At 47.9% G+C, this 19,826-nt stretch overlaps 1 protein-coding gene across 2 annotated transcripts in view; it reads left to right on the top strand.

The window, feature by feature from the left end:
- Positions 1-11,015, top strand: part of LOC135408226 (uncharacterized) — a 34,810-nt gene extending 23,795 nt beyond the window's left edge. For both annotated transcript variants that reach the window (XM_064643506.1, XM_064643504.1), the window contains exons 2-6: positions 511-789; positions 2,763-3,011; positions 6,230-6,367; positions 6,980-7,099; positions 8,460-11,015. In XM_064643506.1, coding sequence (XP_064499576.1) covers positions 594-789; positions 2,763-3,011; positions 6,230-6,367; positions 6,980-7,099; positions 8,460-8,620 — 864 coding nt within the window. In that variant the 5' untranslated portion in view covers positions 511-593 and the 3' untranslated portion in view covers positions 8,621-11,015. The remainder of the gene's footprint in view (positions 1-510; positions 790-2,762; positions 3,012-6,229; positions 6,368-6,979; positions 7,100-8,459) is intronic.
- Positions 11,016-19,826: the final 8,811 nt, after the last annotated feature.

The raw sequence follows: 19,826 nt of genomic DNA, 5'->3' as shown, positions 1-19,826 counted from the left end.
TGAGCTGCTCTTGCCCTGCCATCTTTTGAATTTTAAGTTGCAGACAGCAACTTAATAATGTGTCAGGGGACTGTGAGACTTGTTCCAGCTAAAGCTGCGACCTTACTCTTTGGGAAGAAGCAGCTGTGCAGGCAGCTGTTGTTTCTGCTACCCTCTGTACAGGATCCATGGCATTGATGCCTTGAGGATCTTTCTTTGCACAGTCTCTCATCTCTGATGGGGGGTGGTAGATGGTCATGTTAAATCTGGGGAGAGAAAGGATCGGCTGTTCAGCCTTTTGTTTCCCTTTTTGTGCACACCATTCCTGTGTTATTCAGGTGGGGGGAAGCTGACCCTTACAGAAGGCTTCCCACTCCTCTGATTTTCAATCACTGGTGATCCAACCTGTCACTAGGGTTGGGTCTGTGCCTCTTACGTCTCACCTGGGCATTTGCCTTTTTGGGAGGCAGCTGAGAGGGGATGGATGGACATGGCAAGCTTGCTGCCCACGCTCTGTGCCTCTCCTTTCAGGCTCTGCCACCCAGATCAGTGTGCTCAGCGGCGGCTCAGCAGTCTTTTCTGTGGGAAATCAAAGCCTGCAGACCCTCTCCAGAATGAGCAAGGGGGATGGGGTGTGCTCGACAACTGTCTTAAATGATGCTTTGTTGGCCAAGTGCGGCAATTCTGCCAGTAGGTGCCTGAACTGGCTGAATGGCTCCCTAGAGCTGAAGAGTGTGGAGAAAGAGGACGAAGGAAAATACGAATTTGTTTTTCCCAACGCCACCAGTTATTTTGCACTGGAAGTATTTGGTAAGTGGCCTTTTTAGCAACAAATAGCTTTTGAACTTGTGAGCCTGGTTGGAAGCTTGGTGCCCTGAAATTCCTCTGAAGGAATTGCTTGAGCCTGCAGGAGCTATAGATGCCTCTGGAAGAAGCTTTTTTTAAAGCTTCTGGCACACTCAGAGAGCAGTAATAGTCAGTGTAAACTAAGACTTGCTCTTTGCATCCTCTTTGTCTCTCCTGTCTGTTGATCCTTCCTTGAAGTAGCCAGTCAATTGAGTTCTGGGCTATTTTCCATGATGTAAGAGGCAGCAGCATGAAGTGTTTGTAAAGTTGAGCTTATGCTATGTAGACATGTAGCTGGAGATTTCAGTCTGTTTCCAGAGTGCTATTCCTGATGGCTCCCACAAAAGCTCCCACTGACCAACAGCATTTTGCTGCCTGTGGACACGCTTCCCTAAGGAGTTAACCCTGCCTGACTTGGCTCTGAAAGTGGGACTGGACTTCTGTGCAGGTCTGGGTTGAGGTGTGCTGGGGTTTCCCCCTGCTTCATGCAGCTGAGGAAAAATGCTAAAGGCATCTATGAGTGATTCTTAGCTACCCCTGAGCAGCTGGGAGGTCAGCATCTTCTGGGTCTGTCCAGAGCCCTCACCCATGCCAGCCTCCCCACTGTTCTCCTTGTGGCCTCAGAATTCCTGCTCCCTTTTGTGTGCCTGCTCATCCACTTGCAGGGTGTGAAGACAGAAAAAAAGTCTCTTCTGTACAGGATCCAGCTCATTGCTTGGGGTAATAAGGAGAAGGCTTAAATGGGTTTGTCCCCCTGCTGAATGATGGTCCAGGCAGCCAGCGACCATTGCTCCGGTCCTCATCTCCACCGGTTCTTTTGCAGGGCTTTCACTTACACAAGCTTCCAAGACAAATTGAAGCGTATGAAACTGTAATGAAAATGTCTGAGCAAACTGATCTCAGTGAAGACAAATGAACGCTCACCCCTTTTGGGTGCAAACAGGCAGAACCGCGGTGGAGAGCAGGTCAAAGATGTGACTCCTTGGCACGAAGATCAGGAGCTTAGACTGGAAGTAGGCAAAGACTACAGAAGTCCTGGGTTTAACCTCCCTTTCAGTGGATTTGCTTTTGGGGCTTTTGTTTCCTCCTTGTGTTCTGTTGGCACACCTAAGGCAGGGAAACAATTTCACAGCAAAGGTGTTCCTTGGCATGAGTTTTAACTGAAGATGATGTCCCAGTTGAAGAAAGTGATTTCTGAGCTTATTTGCACGGATGGATGTTCTCTAATTTTACTCCTGCTGTCAAAAAACCACACCACTTCTCTGTTTAGTTTGTATTTGCAAAGTGACAAATGTAGGAAATAGGTTTGCTCCTTGTAATAGACTGAAAGAGAGAAATTCAGGGAAATGTAGTAAGAGCAATGGTGCATTGCTTCATTTTAAGAAGTCATAGTCTGGGTATCCTTTCTCACCGCAGTTATCTGGTGTTGGTTCCCATGTTGGGCATGATTTGCACTAGTTCCTCTCTACAATGGAAGAAGAGGCAGAGTGATATCAAAAGTACAAACTTCTGGTGGAGGAAAGGGCTGAGTCTGCTCTGAAGCTATGGTTATCTGCTGATTTCAGAGAAAGCCTCTGGCTGGCAAAGTCTCTGGATAGTTCCACAATTCTCTCAGATCAGGGGCTTTTATTTTTGGAGGTTTTTTTCAGTGTCAGTAAGGAAAATGAAGAGATGCCAGATTTTTGTCGCATCCCCAAAAGAGGGACCAAAGAGTCCCTAGCAGGGTTGGGGAGAGGGCACTGTTAAGCATTTCAGGGTTGAGTGCAGGCACTGAAGGGTCTGGTTACCTACTTTTGTGCTTCCTGGCTACAGTAAATGCAGTGGCACTGAGACTGCTGGTAAGAGAACCTCCTGTTCAGCTCATGTTCGCTGCTGAGTCCGCGCCTCACCTCTCTCTTTCCTCCCCGCTCACATTGTCCCATGCTGTGTGTGACCAGAGCCGACCATTGGGATCCAGTGCTTCCCTAATGGGACTGCAGAGTTGTCCTGCAACGCGACCAGCACCGAGAGCATGACCTTCCGGTGGCAGCTGAGCGGCAAAGAGCTGAGCGCCCCCGGGGCTTGTGTTACGGACGGTGGGAGGAAGGTCCGCCTGGACAAAACCGTGCCCGGGGAATTTGTGTGCGTGGTGTCCCACGGGAGCAGCGTCACGAGGACCAGGCCTGTTGCACTGTCTTGTAGCTACGGTGAGTAACCAGAAAATCTGCCTCTTGGTCTCTTCCAGCAGCAAACTGAGGAGTTGTCGGTGTCCTCAAAATGCTGAACTCTTCTGTCCCCTGGCAGCTGCCTTCCAGACTTAGCACATCCTGCCTTCAGAAAGTGACCTCTTGACTTCCTTCTCCCTCCTGTGTCTTGGACTGACACAACCTAAAATCACTGATGGGATGAAAGTTTGTTCAGGAGGTCCTTTTACCCAGCTCTGCAGCAAGGATGAATCTCTATCTGTCTGTTTTCCTGCTTCCCAGTGATAGAGACCTTGCACCCTTCTGTGCACTGATTCTCAGTGCCAGTTTAGAAACACATGCTGCTTTCTACTCTGACATTCATCCATGACCCTGATGGCCTTCCAGTTTCTATGCATCCTTATAAAAACACCTCTGCTAGTTCAGCCCTGTTGCTCCTGGACTCAGCTAAGGTGTTTTGCCTATCTAGGTCAGAAACAAAAAGATTTGTGAGTCTGTGCAAATGTTTCTCCATCAACCCCACACCATCAGAAGTGGGTAGAGACACAAGTCATTTTTACTTATGGAATGTCCCTGCTCAGATATGTAGCACTGCGAGAAGGCTGGGACTTTATCCATTTGCAAACTATTCATAAATGCTTGAGTGGGGCCATAGTTTAATGAGACAGAAAATTTGGATCCTTGGGTATAATTTCATTTGCACCTGCAGTAGAGAAGGTTATTCTGCTCTGTGGCAGCAAAGATGGTTATCAAGAGTTACATCAGAGCTACATGCATAATTTAACCACAAGGTTTTTGACTAATTTAGCCGTAATTAATTTAATTACCTGCTGCTAGAGAAATTGTACTCTCTAATAGCACCCAGCATTTTAGAAATTGTCAGAGACACTCCAGCACTGCAGCAGATACTGTCTTTTCTTCTGTGGTTGGCATACAGTCAGTGTGAAAGCAAACTTACTGGCCCAAACCCCAATCCAGCATGCTGGCATCCAGCAGAAACGCCATGGGCTGTTTGTGCCTGGTCACACTGGCACCGCTGGCCAGTCTGTGCAGGTTTGGCGTTTGTGGTTGTGGAGCAGCGAGCCCGGTTTTGTCCGGTGAAATTGGCCGGAGGCCGCTCGGCGCAGCCGGACCCGAGTTGGCCACGGCACTGGGGAACAAGGATGTGAACGCCCGTGAGCTGTTCAGTCGAGCCCTGTGACAAACCATGTGAGTGCTGACAGTTGCCATCGTTGGTTCTGGGTGGCTGCCCAGTCCCCTGGGTGCGATATCAGTTCCCCATTTCCTCTTGAAGAGCCCCCAGGGGAACTCAGCGGTGGCTCTGTTGGGATGGACGCGCTCATGAACGTGTATTTGGAAGGCTCTGAGAGAAAGAAAGCAATGGTGATTCTACTTTAGTCACCAAATGCAACCACATTTGTAAAATGTGAACTAAAGCAATTCTAAATACTAGTAAAAAGAATGGAGAAATGAGTTTGCGTAAATTAATTAATGACTAAGTCATTATTTTTGTGGGTTATTATTTCTTCCAGGCCAAGGGCTGAATTTAGTTTTTCCACTGTAGGTGGAAGATCTATGTAAAAACACTTATTTGGGCAGCCTGTTGACTGATGACTGATTTTGAATAATCGTTACTATAAAACAATTTGGCAGAAATGCTGTGAACTTTCCAGGCATCAAAGGGCTCTGAACACTCGAGATCTAAAGAAGAGGGTTCAGAACTTAACAAGTCAACATATATAAAAGACATTTATTGATTCATTACTTGTTTATTGCTTATTTTTAACACAATATTTTATCTCAAAAAGACCTTTCCAACGAATGGCAAATTTTTAGGAAAAAAATTCAGGAAAAAAATCCAACTAATATTCATGCCTTTGATAATTTTCCCTAAGCTTTTATCAAAAAGGAAATAAAATTATTAAGGAAATTATTTCTGTTTTGCTTAAAGTTTTCTCTTGAGTATGTTTTTTTTTTTAACTTGGCAAAAGAGACTGGAAAAAGGACTCTGAAAATACCATGAGTACATGTGGTTTCACACACAGGAGCACACACTGTTGTTTTTACTGTCCTGGTGAGTTGTGTTGACTATGACAGCGTGTAGTATGACTTGGAACATTTGAAATCCTTCCCAGCCTCTGGAGATATGGAGCAATTTGTGCTTTGGAGGGCTTGAAAATAAGCTCCAAATGATCCTGTTGGTTGCTGCAGTGCTGTGCTGTGCTATGTAGGCATGTGTGCAGCTGAAAACAAGTTAAATGATTTGGAAAAGGATGGCATAGGCTTACCTAAGGAGTTTTAAGGAATTTATATTGCAGCAATAGTGGAATTGCATGGGGTTTTTTCGTATGAGAAGGAGAGTTTTCCTCCTGGCTGCCCCCGGTTGGAGCAAATTGTCTCGGTGAAGGAGCAAGTCTGGATGAGTTTCTCTTTCCTGCAAGTGTGTGATGCCCCCTACCAGCTCCCCTGCTCAGCAGCAGCGAACGTGCAGGTCTGACCCGTCAAAGCAACCCTGAGCAAGGGACGCTGAGCTGGGTAATAATTACCACTGACTTGTGCGTGGCCTTCTGCTGAGCCATCTGCAGCCCTCGCCTCCTGCTGGGGGCTTTGCATCATCTCGGCTGGGCAGGGGAACAGAGAGAAATCCTTCTCTGAGCAGCAGTGGAGTCGGTTTCCTACAGCTCTGGCTCTGGTGGCTGCAGCCTTTGGTGCCTGAGGAGTGCAGGCTCTGCTCAGACCTGCTCTGAGGTTGGAGCAGTCCTTTCGTGGCTGTCCTGAGCGGATTCTCTGGGCCTAATATAAGCTCTGAGGGTGGACTGCAGCTTTTCCTTCAGCAGGAGATGACTCCCTAGGTCTCCCTCCTCTTCTCAGCTGCTTGTTTCCATAACACTTGTTGAAATGTACTGTCTTTTAAACCACTACCTTCCCTCTTAATCTTGATTAAAACTTAGAAATTATCTCAGATGTTGCTGATCAGAGCAGGCAGAAATAAGGCACACAGCATAGTCACACAGGCCTGTTCTCCTAATGAAAAGTTCCACACCATACTTAAACACTGTGATGTAACTCATGCTCTGCCACAGTTCACTGTACCAGCTTCCCTGATCCAACCCAGAGCAACAGTGCTGCCCACATGCTTTAATCCAGCTGCAGGGTTTCTCCCCCTGGAAGAAAGAAACTTGTCCACTCTGGTGCCTAACAATGCCATGTCCTTCTTGCAGGAGACCTGCTGCAGTACCCATGGTTCATTTACATCCTGGCAGGGTGTGCAGTGGGTGTGCTTATCCTGCTGGTGGTTGTGCCCTCAGTCATATGTTGCTGCGTGAAGAGGAAACACAAGTTCATCCCTGTGCCCTCAGGTGAGTGGAGAGTGCTGTGACCCCCTGGGATGAGTCTCAGAGAGGTCTGTGTTTATGCAGGCTGGGGTTGACACAGCCTCAGAATAAACTGCTCTCTGCTGGGTGGCTGCTTGTCCTCCAGCCCGTCCTTCCTCGACCTGGTGGAGCAGTAATCTGCTTGCTGATAGGCAACTGTTATGGCCAGGGGGATCTTGAACCAAACCTTCCTTTCCCTTTATTCACCTCACACTTGCCGCCATGCGCTCCTGGCCAGACAAAACCCACAGCAAAACCTTTTCTATGGGCAAGAAAACTGAACCTCATTCTGGTCTGATCCTGGAATGACCCGAAGGTTTCTGATGGCAGTCCTCTGTCAGCACCAGTCCCTGAGTGCAATCTGCCCATCCCTGTGAGGCCACCTCAAGCTGTGAAGCTGCCAGCATGGCCAAGCTGGTCTGTGACAGGTTGGCAATGTCCCTCTGTCCTTGGCATCTGTCTGCTCTGGGAAGGGAGCCAGTGCTGCGTGAGGAGGAGGCACAAAGGTGTTGGTGGTCTGGCATTGCAAGGGACATGCTGAGGCTGGAGGGCTGGGGGGGGCCTCTTTCCTTCAAGTCTGCAGTTTTGGCTTTACAGAGGAGGAGAAGGATGACGGACTAACCATGTCAGTGGTGTCCAGTGAAGGTGTGAAGAGCCCCCCCAATGGAGACCACGTCGAGGCTCAAGCTGCCCAAGCTGACCGCCCTCCAAAGCCTGGTGCGTCCAGCGACTTTTCTGAAGTGGGGCAGATACCCTGTTTAGGAGGATGAAGGACACAGTGTATGTTTGTGGGTGGTGGGGGTGGAGGTGACTGTAGAGAGGAGTCTGGGGCACAAGGAAGGTGCTGCATCTTGTCCGGATGACAGAAGCCGCAGCAAGTCATTTATCAGCACCTTACTCTTGCTCAGCTCCTGCACAGGGGTAACTCTCACCCCCACTCAGCTCTGAGATGTACCAGCAGCCATCCCATAAGCATCCCATAGAGGGGACTGCCAGTAACTATCCCAGTATCACCTGTGCTAAAACACATATCTCAAAAACAGCAACCCCTCGAAATTTAGCAGTTTTCCTGCAATTTTATCGCCCCTCTCCCCTTCTCATCAGTAACATTTTATAAAAATCAGCATTGTTTTTGTAAGCACTCATCTTCAAGACAGCATGAACCAAAAATGCTGAGCTATAAACACAGCTAAATCCCATCAGAGCCAGAGGCTTGTGTATTTCCTTAAATTGAGACTAAAGTGGGAATATTTTTAATTCTTCAAAGAAACCGAGCATAAACCCCCTACAGCTTTAGCACAATACAGTCAAGAGAGCGCAGCGATAAAAACCCTTCAGAAATCTCCTGTTCTGTAAGTGCTTGATATTAATACTCCCACTTTTTGCATTATGTTTCCCACGATTTTTGTTTCACAAACAAAAATGCTGGCAACACCTTCCCTACTAATGCACCGTCATGAGCTGAAGTAGGTTTAGCAGAGACATCGTGAACTGGAGCAATATTACATAGGTCATAGCCTGGTCTCAGCACTGCTGTCTCCACTTCTGATGTCCTTCACTGTACCGTGCACAGCCTCCAGCAGCTCCGCTGTGCTTTATGTCTAACCTTGGATGCTGCTTTACTCTGCTTTCAAAATATTAAAAGCTACTCATGAACATAGAGCAAGAAAGAAAGGAAAAAAAAAAAGCCTTTCAGGTCACTGTTTAATATTAATATATTCAAGTGTAGATCTTTTAAAAAAAAAATTAACACATTGTCAGTTTGACTAAAAAAGTAGCCCATATTTAAATTTTTTACAATTAAGTAAAAAGTGGAGGTGCGTGTGGAAAGTAGGTGAGAATGTATTAAATGTGTGCTGTTAGCCACCTTTAATTATTCAGATGTAAGTGAATAGATTTGGCTTTTTTGGTACTAAAGGTTTGGTACTAGAAGTACTAAAGTACTTCAGTACTAAGAGGCCAGAGACCTTCAGTGCCCAAGAGTCTGGAGACACGATGGACAGCTCAGTAAATGAATAGTCCCAGGACGGCGAACCATGGCGTGGGCAATAATATAAACCATTTCTCCTTTTTCCAGATGCTGCCCAGACTGGTCAAGGCGTTGAGCCCCAGCCACTGGCAGAAGAAAACTTAGCAGTGCAGATAGAAGCTGAGGAACTGCCAGACCCTGAGGTCATAGTTGATGCAGAAAGCCAGGAAGATGCCTCGGACTGTTTCCCGGATCCAACTGATGACTGACCTGACATGCTTGCTGTTCCACCCTGAAGCCTGTGACACTTGTCCTTTGCATCCCATAGTCTCATTTGTGTGTAAGAATCGGTCTGGCAAATTTTAGCAGGGAAAAGACATGAGGTGTCAGACCTTCTAACCTCATTTAAAAAGGAAAAAAGAAAATATAAGGAAAAGCACACCCGTGGCTTCAAGGCCGCACTGCCACGAGCTGACAGGTTCACTAACAAACAAAACTGGGCAGCTCCTTGATGCTTTGCCTGATAACAGAGCTGCAGCTAAACTGTGGAGCCCCAGGTGACAGCCTGAAACAAGCTGAGCAGTTCCTCCTGCTCCCTGCCCACCCAATGTCTTTGCCATGTCTTTGCCAGCCAAGGACAGGCATGACAGGGGGATTGTGGTGGCCTGCCAGTCCCAGACATAAACTAAGGACCTGCCAGAAATTTCCTGAGAAAGAAAAAAAATCTCCTCTTAGGAGATTTCAAGGCATTTTTTCACAGGCCCTGCAGAAGAAACTCAGTGGAGGTTTCAGCCGGGGATCTGTGTGCAGGGTGTTTATCCGAGCTCCACACCCTCTGTGATCTGGCCCTTACTGCTTGTTGCCTGGGGCCAGGACAGTGGTGGGGGCTGTAGGGTGATAACTGGCTTTGCTCCCCTTTTGGTGCCCTTTCACCAGGGTCCTGCTTGGATTACCAAGCTAAACCAGCACCATCACCAGCTGGCCTCCTGCAGCAGGGGGGTGCCTGGGGCCTGGGTGTACGACTTTGGCAGAAACATTGATTATAGTGCTGAGATTGTTTATCAGTGCAAGCATTAGTGCCTTCAGTGTAATGGTTTAGCTACTGCAAGCTGAAGCTGGCCATCTGCCTGTGCACGTGGGCTTGTTTGGTGCTGTGCTGTTTGCACAGACAGCAGCAATTTATAGCATCTCTTAGGCAAGTCTTGCTGCTACGCATGTCCTGTTCTGCTCAGGGGAGGTTTGCACGTGGAGCAGCTGGGGTAGACCTGCAGGGAGGAAGGATGAGGTGAGGAGAGGGCAAGGGCTCTGTCCCTGGCAGCAGGTAGCTGAGTCCCTGGCACAGCTGCCCTGGGGCTGCAGGTAGCGCTGCAGGAGCAAGGTATTTACCACATAAGACAACTTTGACAGTCAGAAGTGAGGCATGTTGATGTTAAACTAGCCCAATGAGCTAGAAATGCATGGTAGAGTAACATATTTTGCATATGGCACATATTGGGATCAAAAGGGATGGGGAGGTGTATGTTGCATCCCTCTCTTCCCTTGTCATTTCGCCCCTGTTTTATACCGCGCTGACGTTGTGCTGTGAATCCCTCGGAAACAGATTTAAGATGTGCCTTGTAAATACCATCCAACGAGGTCTGTGAGTACCCCAGCAAAATGCAGGGTAAACTGAACGCTTCTTTTCCAGGTGAGGGAGCTGGTGGGATGGCTGCACGCTTCCCTGGGAGTCCTTTATCTCTGTGTTCGTGTCAAGGCTCTGCATCAGTGACACCCAATCATAGGTGGTTGTTCTTGTTGTTTCCTTGTCCTGTGATTCTCTTTAGAAGATTTTTGGATCTTGTGAGCTGTGTTGGTGGTGACTCAGCCTGTCTCCGTTTTTTAAGGCTGCCACAGGAATCGGATTTTACACGGTAGGAGTGAGATGATAATTCTTTTCCTTATGGTGCTGCACTGTCTCCTTTCAGTACAAACATTCCTCAAAGGCTATGAGTTGAGTGACAAACATGTGAGGCTGAGTGCTTGGGGTGGCAGCTGCCCGCAGGCAGCACAGGAGCAGCTGGGTGGAGACTGTCAGTGGGTCAGTGTCACCAAAACGGGGGGGGGCAGAGGCAGCTTTGCTTTACTTCTGCACATTCTGGCAGGGGCAGGTAGGGGACAGTCGACTCCAGCATATGCTTCAAAGGCTGAAGGGTGCTCTGAGGTGCACTGGGGAAGGTGGCAGTGTTTAGGTGCTGAGGGGGAGAGAGCTGGGCCAGCCTTGTCCTGCCGGGCTGGTGCATCCCGGGTCCAATTCACCCCAGTGCCGCCTTCCCGCTGTGAGCCCTGGGAGGGCTGGGGGTGCCTGGAGGCTGTTAACACCACCACTAGAGTAACCCCAGTCTGGGAAGGATTTTTCCCATTGAGATGGGAGTCTGAGATGTGAGAGGTCTTTATTAGGCAGATGGGACATGGCTGGTTCTCTGTCCTTTCCCACTGAAGCTGCCATTCAGCAATGGGGCAAAAGTTTTGTAACTTTGGGGTCAGAAGTGTTGCAGCCTGTGCTCTTCCTTTAACTGTATGTGTTTGTGCCTAGCTATTGTTCCTTTCTAGTGGTTCCCCTCCCTTTCCTTGCCATGGTTTTGTTCCCCCCCCCCCCAAAAAAAATAAATGTGTTTTCTAACTTGTTTTGGAAATGTTAAAGTTTTGTTATTTAATAATTGTTTCTTTCTGGTTTTCACTGCAAGTACAGGCTGATTTTCAAGTTTTTGCACAGCCAAACAAAGGAAAGTTGATAACAAGTTACTGCTGACTAGAGCTGACTTGGGCAGTCTAGGGAACAGAGTCAGCCCAGAAGAAGCTGTAGGACAATGGTATATAACTAGTCCCTGCTGGAATGTGGGTGTTAATGTGCAAGTACATTTGTGTGCATCATTAGCTCACCAAGCCCTGCTCTGGTGTCTTGCCTGAACTGTGAGGTGCAGGGAAGGGAAATGAGGGTTTGCCTATCTTTATCCATCTATAATTTTTTTGTGACACCTAAGCCACCTTAGGTGTGAGAGAGGATGCCAAACTGCATAGCACTTTCTGCAAGGAGGAGGTGGCTCATGCTCACCTTTAGAGAAGTGGTCCCCGATGGTGGGTAAAACCAATGTCACAGACTCGCAGAATCATTGGTGATATCAAATCCCTTGACTGTGCCATTACAGGGTTATCCCTGGAACAGTGGTGTGACTGGACATGGGTGATCCTGTCCTGCAGCCTATGAACCCAGCACTCTGAGAAGCCACACGCATGAGTTTGCAGTTGTTTTCCAGCCTGACTATGGCGCTGCATCACCCAGGCAATAGCTGGGACACTTTCTAGGCTGGGGCTGTCTGACAGATAAGTCATGGTTAAAAAAACCTTCTATATTTTAGGCATGTGCATGGTAAGTTCGTGGCACTTTTTATGAATTATTGCAGCTCATTTCAAAACAAGCAAACAAGAAGTTTGTGTGTAACTCAGCTATAGAAGGCAGTGTCACAGATAGATATCTTTAAAACCATTTCCTTAACATGACCCAACAAATTCTGGTGGTGCTGTAAGATCTAAAGTGCAGGTATTACTAACACCAGGCGGGCAGAGGTGAGATGCCCCACAGATTTCCATAGGTAAACGCTGGTGACAGAAGAGGGCAAGAAAGGCAGCATCACCAATTTCTGTCTGAGGTGGAAGCAGACTTGGTGGTGTGTCACCGCAGAAGCTTGGATTAGCATTTGGATATTGCTTGTGCCTTCTGCCAGGCTGCTCAGTGCCTGGGTGCAATCAAGCCCTGCCTGTACTTCACCACCCTGAGCATACAAAATGCTCTCCTCTGGTTCTGTGGTGTAAAGCAGGCTGGGAAGCAGCAACATGATCACCCAGTGTGGACCCTGCGAACTTTGACAACCCCCGACCGCGTCCCGCATTGGTTTTGTTCACAATAAACGCTGCAGTTCCTTTCTGCAAGATTGCATGACTCATCTCTCATCAGGCAGGGGATGTGGCTGGAGGCAGCAGGGGAGTCTTCACTGAGAACCTATAAGGCCCTTAGACAAAGCCCTTCTGAATATTTGTGTTTTTCCAGCAAGCAAGTCACAAAATCTTAGAATGGTTTGGGTTGGAAGGGACCTTAAAGATCATTTAATTCCAACTGCCCTGCAGTAGGCAGGGACATTTTTCACTAGACCCAGTTTCTCAGAGCCCTGTCCAACCTGGCCTACTTCCAGGGATGGGGCATCTGCAACTTCTCTGGGCAACCTGTTCCAGAGCCTCACCATCCTTACAGTAAAGAATTTCTTCCTGATATCTAATCTAAACCTATTCTTTTTTCAGTTTGAAGCCATTACACCTTGTGCTATCACTACATGTCCTTGCTGGCAGAGGCTGTAGTATAAAGTGTGTATTTTACAGTTAATATAAATATAGTTAATATTGGAAATTCTATGCAGGATTTTTAAAACTCACCTGAACTGATGACTGCTAGTGGTAGTTTTAGTATTGTCTAACGCTATGGAAACTAGATGTGTTACAGACCAAGAGTTACTTGGAGGCACAATTTTCAGCAAATCTTTTGGAATTGCAAATGTGGTACATTAGAGAGAATTATTGTCTTCTCCCATATCGTATGCAAATGGAATAAAGAAATGCAGCTAAGTGTCTATCCTCTAGCCAGCATCGCTGTCTTGGTTTATAAAAGTTCCTCTTTGAGGGCAAAACACATTTTTCCAAAACTTAAGGAGTGAAGCTGTTTTAAAAGCTTTCTTTGATAACAAAAGTCACGTAGCAAGATACCTTCAAACAAACAAAGAAATGAAAGAAAAAGTTGTTGTGATGCTGTTTTTGTCTGTGTGAAGAGAACTGCGGCAGTGACATCAACTGCATGACTTGGAGCGAAGAACATGAAAGCTTTCAGTCACAGAGCAGTAGGCCTCAGCTTTCTCCTCTGAAACAACAGATAAACCTACAGTGAGGGAATTTGGGACAGCAGGGGTGGGATTCAGAGATGTGTGTGAGTGAGGAGTCAACTGCTTGGCAGTCAGCCTCAATTCACCTCGAGCAGACCACGGTGGGGGGGGAGAGGGGGGGAGGGTGGAGGCTTTGCCAAGGTGGCACATGGAGCCTGGAGCAGGAGCTACCTGCTGGGTGGGACAGCCTCTGCTGCTTCTGTGTCCGTCCTGTCAGGATGAACTGTGACAGCAGGACAGAGAGAGAGGGAGGATAACGATGAGATAGCGTGACTGCTGTGGAGGATCCAAGGGTAAGAAAGGGTGCAGGCTTAGTGACTGAGGGTACAGAAGTGGTGGGGAGTAATGGCAGAAGTAGATGCTGATCCTTCCCTTGATTAGGTGGGGAGGCTGCAGGGTCTGTCTTCCATCATCCTGCAGTATAAAATGTTGTCCTCCAGAAAGCTGTAGCTGCTGTTCTTCCTCCTCACATCTACTCTCCCTGACATTTGGCACGAATCCTGTTCCCTAGGCAGATGCAGTTCCCTGCTGATGGTAGATCCCAGCTCCCCTGAGCCCCTCAGGCAATGCTCTGCCTGGGGCATCAGGGACTTCTTAGTCCTCCCTGTCTTTCTCATGATGAGCAATTTGCAGGGAATGCGCTGCTCTAGTTTTGATAAGCCCATGAAGGGGAGAAAACACAAATCTTCTGATAGCAGCAAATAGGAAATAACCTTTTCTTCTCCCCCATCTCCTCTCATTCTAGCCAACACTTGTCAGGATTTTTCTTCTGATGTGACTTTCTGGCATGGGCTTTGCCAGATGAGATGGGAGAAGGGTGATGGGAAGGTGGGACCCCAGCCAGCTTTTTAGATGCCCTGAATAGAGGTGAGAACAGGCCAGTTCCCTTTCTTTCCGGTGCACAAGCTGGATCAGGATTTCTCTTGCTGCCAGAGGAGGCCACTGTGAAAGCTGTGCAACTTCAGCTTCTGTTTGTACATATTGCTGCCCAGCTGTTGAGGGCTTGAGGCTCTTTTTCTTCAGATGATTTAGTTTCTGATAAGGAGTTTTGTTTTCTTGCCTTTCTTGAGAGAGCTTAAAGCTTTGCTATTTGGCCAATACAAAGACCTGTTTATAGCTTTCTCTGGAGAACCAGATGTAGATGGAGAGGTTCCTCTTTGCTGGAGAGAAGATCAGTAGGAGTCAACACTGCTGTGAATTTTATCTCACCTATCTTAAAAAACCCCAATGGTTAAACAGTCTCAGCATAAGAGGGAGGTAGATGCCTGTGTTTATGTCAAATTAGTGATGCTGCAGAGGTTAAAGGAACATCCAAGATAACACAAGTAACCATGGCAGCTGTAGTTCCAGCCCAGTGCATCTTACCCGTGTGGGCACAAGGCATGCACAGTAACTTTCCATTGGGGCTGCATTGTAAACTTGCAGCTCTACACAGCGCCCACTGAAGTTCAGCAAATCCTTTCTGAGCTCCTGAAAGTGGTGTATGTAGGCAACATGAGAGACAGGTAGTCAACAAAAAGGCCACTCTTCCATGATGGAAAAGAGGCAGCTGAAAATAATGGTGACAACATCCTGAGCCTGACCACTGTGAATCTGCTTGCAACAAAAGGTGCTCTGAAGGGAAGGTGCTTTTAAAACGGTGCTTTGTAGACAGGTGGTTGGGAGCCAGGACTCACCTGGTTCCAGTTATTGGCTTTCTTTGGACTGGCGGGATGACCTCAGCAAGCCACATCAACCTCCTCTGCCTCATTTCCCCACCTGTAATCCTGGGGTGATCACCTAGGCCTGCTCTGTAAGATGGGCTCAATCCTGGCTGATCCACAGCAGCACCTTGTACCTGTGTGTGGGCATGGCTGTGGGCTGGGAATGCCCACAGGGTGCCAGGGTCCATACGGGCTGCAGTGAGCACTGTGCTCCAGCTGCCACAGGATGTCTGACTGCCCAGGACGGGAGGAAGGAGGTTTACAAAAGATATTCCAGTGGATGCTGCCTCTGGTTAACCTTGCTAACTTGTGGGATTTCCTTCTGACTGCCAGGAGTGCAACAGAAGGAGCTGGATTGCAAGTACTGCCCTGGTAGAAACACCGTGGAAAGCCGCAGCCTCCTTCCAATGGCCCGGTGCCCACGTGTGCTGCACAGAACATCCCGTGCCTGCCTCATTGAGGTTTTAAAACCCAGCAATTCTCGGAAGCGCAGTGACACAGCACCTTAGCCATTACTACTCCTGGCTGACAACGGCAGCTGTGGGGTGGAAATGTTTAGAAACCCGGGCCTGTCCCTTCCCCTGCTGTGGGAAAGGCCTGCTCTCTGCCAACACCCCACTGCAGCTGCCCCACGCTTCCTGTGCAGAAGCAGGTGTGGTGTGTTGGCAGCAGAGCCGAGCCTGGCTGGGATGGGGATGAGCCCATCCTGCCGCCCTGCTGCCCCTGCACGGCGAGGCTGGCTAGCTGGCAGGACGAGGCGGGGTGGTGCATCGAAACGGCTGTGTGTAGGTACAGACAAACATCAGAGAGGCCAAACCCAGGTTCACAGAGCGCAGGAAGCTTGTGGGACCAGAGGAGGAGCAGGGGAAACTGAGCTGCTAAGTCGGGATCCGCACTGAGCAGGAAAAGTGTGTGCTGTGCTGGATCTCGTGGCTCCAGACGTACATGGTGCAAAGAGCATCTGTACAAGTGATGTGAAAGACACCAGAACACTCTTTTTCTCACTTCAGTGTGCAGCAGCAAGACTGTGGTGACAGGTCACTGGGATGTTTCTGAGAAGTTTACTTCTTAATTTCCTGGTGATAAGGGCCAAACCTCCTTATATGTATGTATGAGGCCACACAGTGAGCCTTTATATGCCATCACAGGTCCACTGTCTTCTAAATAAACTACAGGCACAGCTCATAGCAATTTTGAGATCCACCGTGATGCTTCAGACAGGCTTATCCAGGTCTTCTAGGAGAAAGGACATTTTATGCCTGCATACATGTGCCAACAATGTCTTGCATTTGAGGTGAAGATCTTCCTTTTTGTGTGGGAACTGCATAAAGGCTATTCAGGGCCACTCCTGGGAATAAATGCCTTTAGTACTGAAATGTATTATCCAGTGGTTTGTGCTCAGTCTCCTGGATCACTTCTAATCCTCCCACCTACCCATTTTGGACTGTCCCTCACCCCTCTCTGCATTAATAATACTATAATAGAATAAAACATTGTACAAAATATTGATTATACATGAATTTTTTAAGCTGATGATTTCTGGAGAGTGTCAGATCTTGAGCAAAAGATTACTTAGATGGTAGTAAGAAGTTGTCTTTCCTGAATATATTTCTAAGAGCAGCTGTTCTTCTAATATTTTTCTTCAGTAGCTGCACTCTCCACTCTCTTGTGGTGAAGAAGCATATTGTAGTTAATACAGGTCTTTGTGTATTTACCACTGCTAAGACTGGAAGAGGCTCTTCTGTTCATTTATCTGGCTTCTTGTATAAAACAGATTGATTGCATCATGCCAGAAAACGTGCTTGGACTGCTTTGCAGCAGTACTTATGTCACTGAAATTACTGGAACAAGGTGCTGAAAGTTAGATCCTAAATCTAGGATCATTATAGATGATGGAAATCATCAGCAAGACTGAAAAGCACCATCTGCAGGAACAACTGATGGGATGCTGACATCTGCTCTAGCCTCAGTCGTTGTTGTGAACCACAGATTGCCAGACTGCTTGGTCTGTGGGGGTTACATTCCTTCAGACCAGAATTAAAGAGGGTATCTTTTGTGAGGTTTGGCTGTTGACACATGCTTACAGGTGGAAATAAAGAAAATGACTCTGAGAGAGAACACCTGGGGCTAATGCTTTAACGGCATGAGGCTGTATAAGGGAAGGTTTAGGTTATATATTTGGAAAAAAAGCCCTCCCAGAGGGTGGTTGGGTGTTGGAACAGGCTTTCTGGGGAAGTGGCCATGGCATTGAGCCTGTCAGAGTTCTAGAAGTGTTTGGGCAATGGTCTCAGGCACACGGTGTGATTCTTGGGGTGGTTCTGTGCAGGTCCAGGAGTTGCACTCAATGTTCCTTGTGGGTCCCTTCCAACGCAGGATATTCTATGATTCTACGTGGGAATATGGACATCACAAGGGAGCCATTTCTCTTCAAATAACCACCTGAAGACTATTCTGCACGACTCGTGGTTTGAAAGCTTCCATTTACATTTCTTTAGAGAAGGATAAAACCGTTTGTGCAGGCAACTGTTTCAATGTTGGTATTGCGTGTCACTATTTCGGGGATATTTCCATTGCACACAGGCAAATCAGTGCTATCAGTTTCCACGTAACAGGCTCTGAGTCAGCATCCCTGCCAAAACCTTGGCCAGAGCTCTATTTTGAGTTCATGATATTCATATTTGCACCACTTCATTCAAGCTGGAGTTTTTCCTTTCTTGCCCCTGCACAAGGCAGAAGTGAAGAGGAGGGAGTATGTGTCCTTCATCAGCTAAATGGCTGAAACTGTCTGTGGAAGCCAGCAGTTCCTTGGCATGTCATAGTGCAGGGGCAACTCCCCTTGCTAGGACTGACTTTACTTCTTCCCCACTCCAGCCACTGCCTGCAACTCCCCCTGTACTGGAAAAAGCTACCATTGTGAAACCCTCAGCTACCAGTCAGGGCAACCCAGCCAGGGCTCAGCTGTTAGTCTTGCAGGCTGGGATGCAAAGCCAGGAGAGCTCCCAAGAGTAAGGTTACCCTAACCCAAAGCTTCCCCTCCATATATGTCCCGTCCAGCATTCCAATGAGGATCACATTCGCTCTTCTCCTCACACACTGTGCCTCACCAAAGGCCTGTCCTCGTGAGAAATTTAGAAGTTTGAATTTACAACATTCCTGTCACTTTTCATGGTGAAGGTCCTGGGTGGTCATGGTGAGTGCAAGGTGTCTAACTCCTGTGCAAATGCCATTTATTACGACCTAAGCTTCATACCAGAGGAGATGCTGCAAACTCTCAGAACATGCTAAGTGTATTTGTAGTCTTCCTTTTCTAGCAGATCAAATAACAATCTTTTTTTCTTTCTCCTTTTTTTTTTTTTTAAATAAGCCTCAGGCATGAATGTTTATTGGCTCATCACTAAGTTGAAGACTTAAGAGTTGGGAACAACTGCATGTTGTCTCTTGAGATGTTGCCTTCAGATGTGTGGGAGTCTGTCACTTTTACGTGGAAATGTAAGTATGATAACTTACATTCCCTGTGAGGAAACTGTGTAGTGTATTACAAAGAACAGAAGAGTAAAAGAGAGAGAGCAAGCCACAGAAGCAACTGTATATGACTACAATGCTTTGTGGCTTTTGCAGTGGAAACCATACCACAGAGCTCACAGTGCCTGCAAAGTACCAGCCCACTGTCAAGGCTGTGTTTGGCCCTCTGCTCTTCTGTGTGTCAGAAGGTGGAGGTCTCTAGCAAAGCAGTGGGGTAAACAGGGGTCAAGCATCCTCAGCTGACAGGTCTAACTAAAGGCAGGTCCAGCACCAGTGCACTGGGAGACATCTACTTTTGTATCAGTGCCCTGGTTTTGCAGCTGGCACTTGTTTAGCCCAGTGGTGTTACTTCCTGTGTGAGGGGTGGGAGAGAGGGCGTCTGCAGCGAGCAGAAGAGTGTAAGAGCACAGTTATCCACAGGCCTGGCAGACCTCACCTCCTGGCAGACCTCGCCTCATCCTGCCCAGCACAGCCTGGAGCAGTGTCTGGGCTGTGGCCACACACAGATTCAGGCCACAGCTCTCTCCATGCCTGTCCCTCTGCCTTGGGGGTGATCACCAGCTGCTGTGGGAGGCTGCTCTGCCAGTGGTCTCTGCTGTAGAGGTTTTTTCAGGATGTGCATCCTGTGCCACATTACTGAAAGTCCACACTGGCTTCCAGAGCTCCTTTTTGGCAGTAGCCCAAAGCTGCTATGCTTTCCAGAGATACCCACAGACACCTTCTTCTTAATGCCTTCCCTTGGGGGGAAACAGAGACATCAGTGCATGGACTTACAGTGTTTCCTTCCCAGTAACGTCCAGAAAATCCCTTCCTTCTTCTAAAATTGGAATTAAAGCCCAGTCAGGACTGCAGCATGGCACTGTCTTGCTCCTCAAGGGAGGGAGGGTAAAGCTGGCAGGATATTGCCATTTCCCCACTTCTCATCTGGCAGGAAGACTGAGATTAGAGACATGGGCTGCTTTCTCCTTGTCCAGCTGGGTCTGATGGTGCAGGAGGTTTCTGATGCTTGGTGGGATGGACCATGCACACGCCAGGATCTCCCAGGGAATCCTTGCTGCAGATGAGAGGTGTGCCCTTGTGCACATTTTTGAACAGACCCTTCAGGTTTCCCGCTCCAATCTACTTGTTGCTGTAATAGAAACAAGGATGTTTGGTGTGCTGTAACTGGTCTGCTGGAGCACAGGGGCTTTCAGTCTGACTCATTTCAGCTGTCATTTTGCAAGAGCATGAGTGGGCCTGACAAACTGACTCACTGGAAGTCATGGCCTTCATTGTTAATACAGGGA

This window comes from Pseudopipra pipra, chromosome 2 (genome assembly GCF_036250125.1).
Source record: "Pseudopipra pipra isolate bDixPip1 chromosome 2, bDixPip1.hap1, whole genome shotgun sequence".
In the NCBI taxonomy this organism is placed as follows: Eukaryota; Metazoa; Chordata; class Aves; order Passeriformes; family Pipridae; genus Pseudopipra; species Pseudopipra pipra.
Note: the sequence above shows the minus strand (reverse complement) of the source record. Positions and strands in the feature narration are given on the sequence as shown.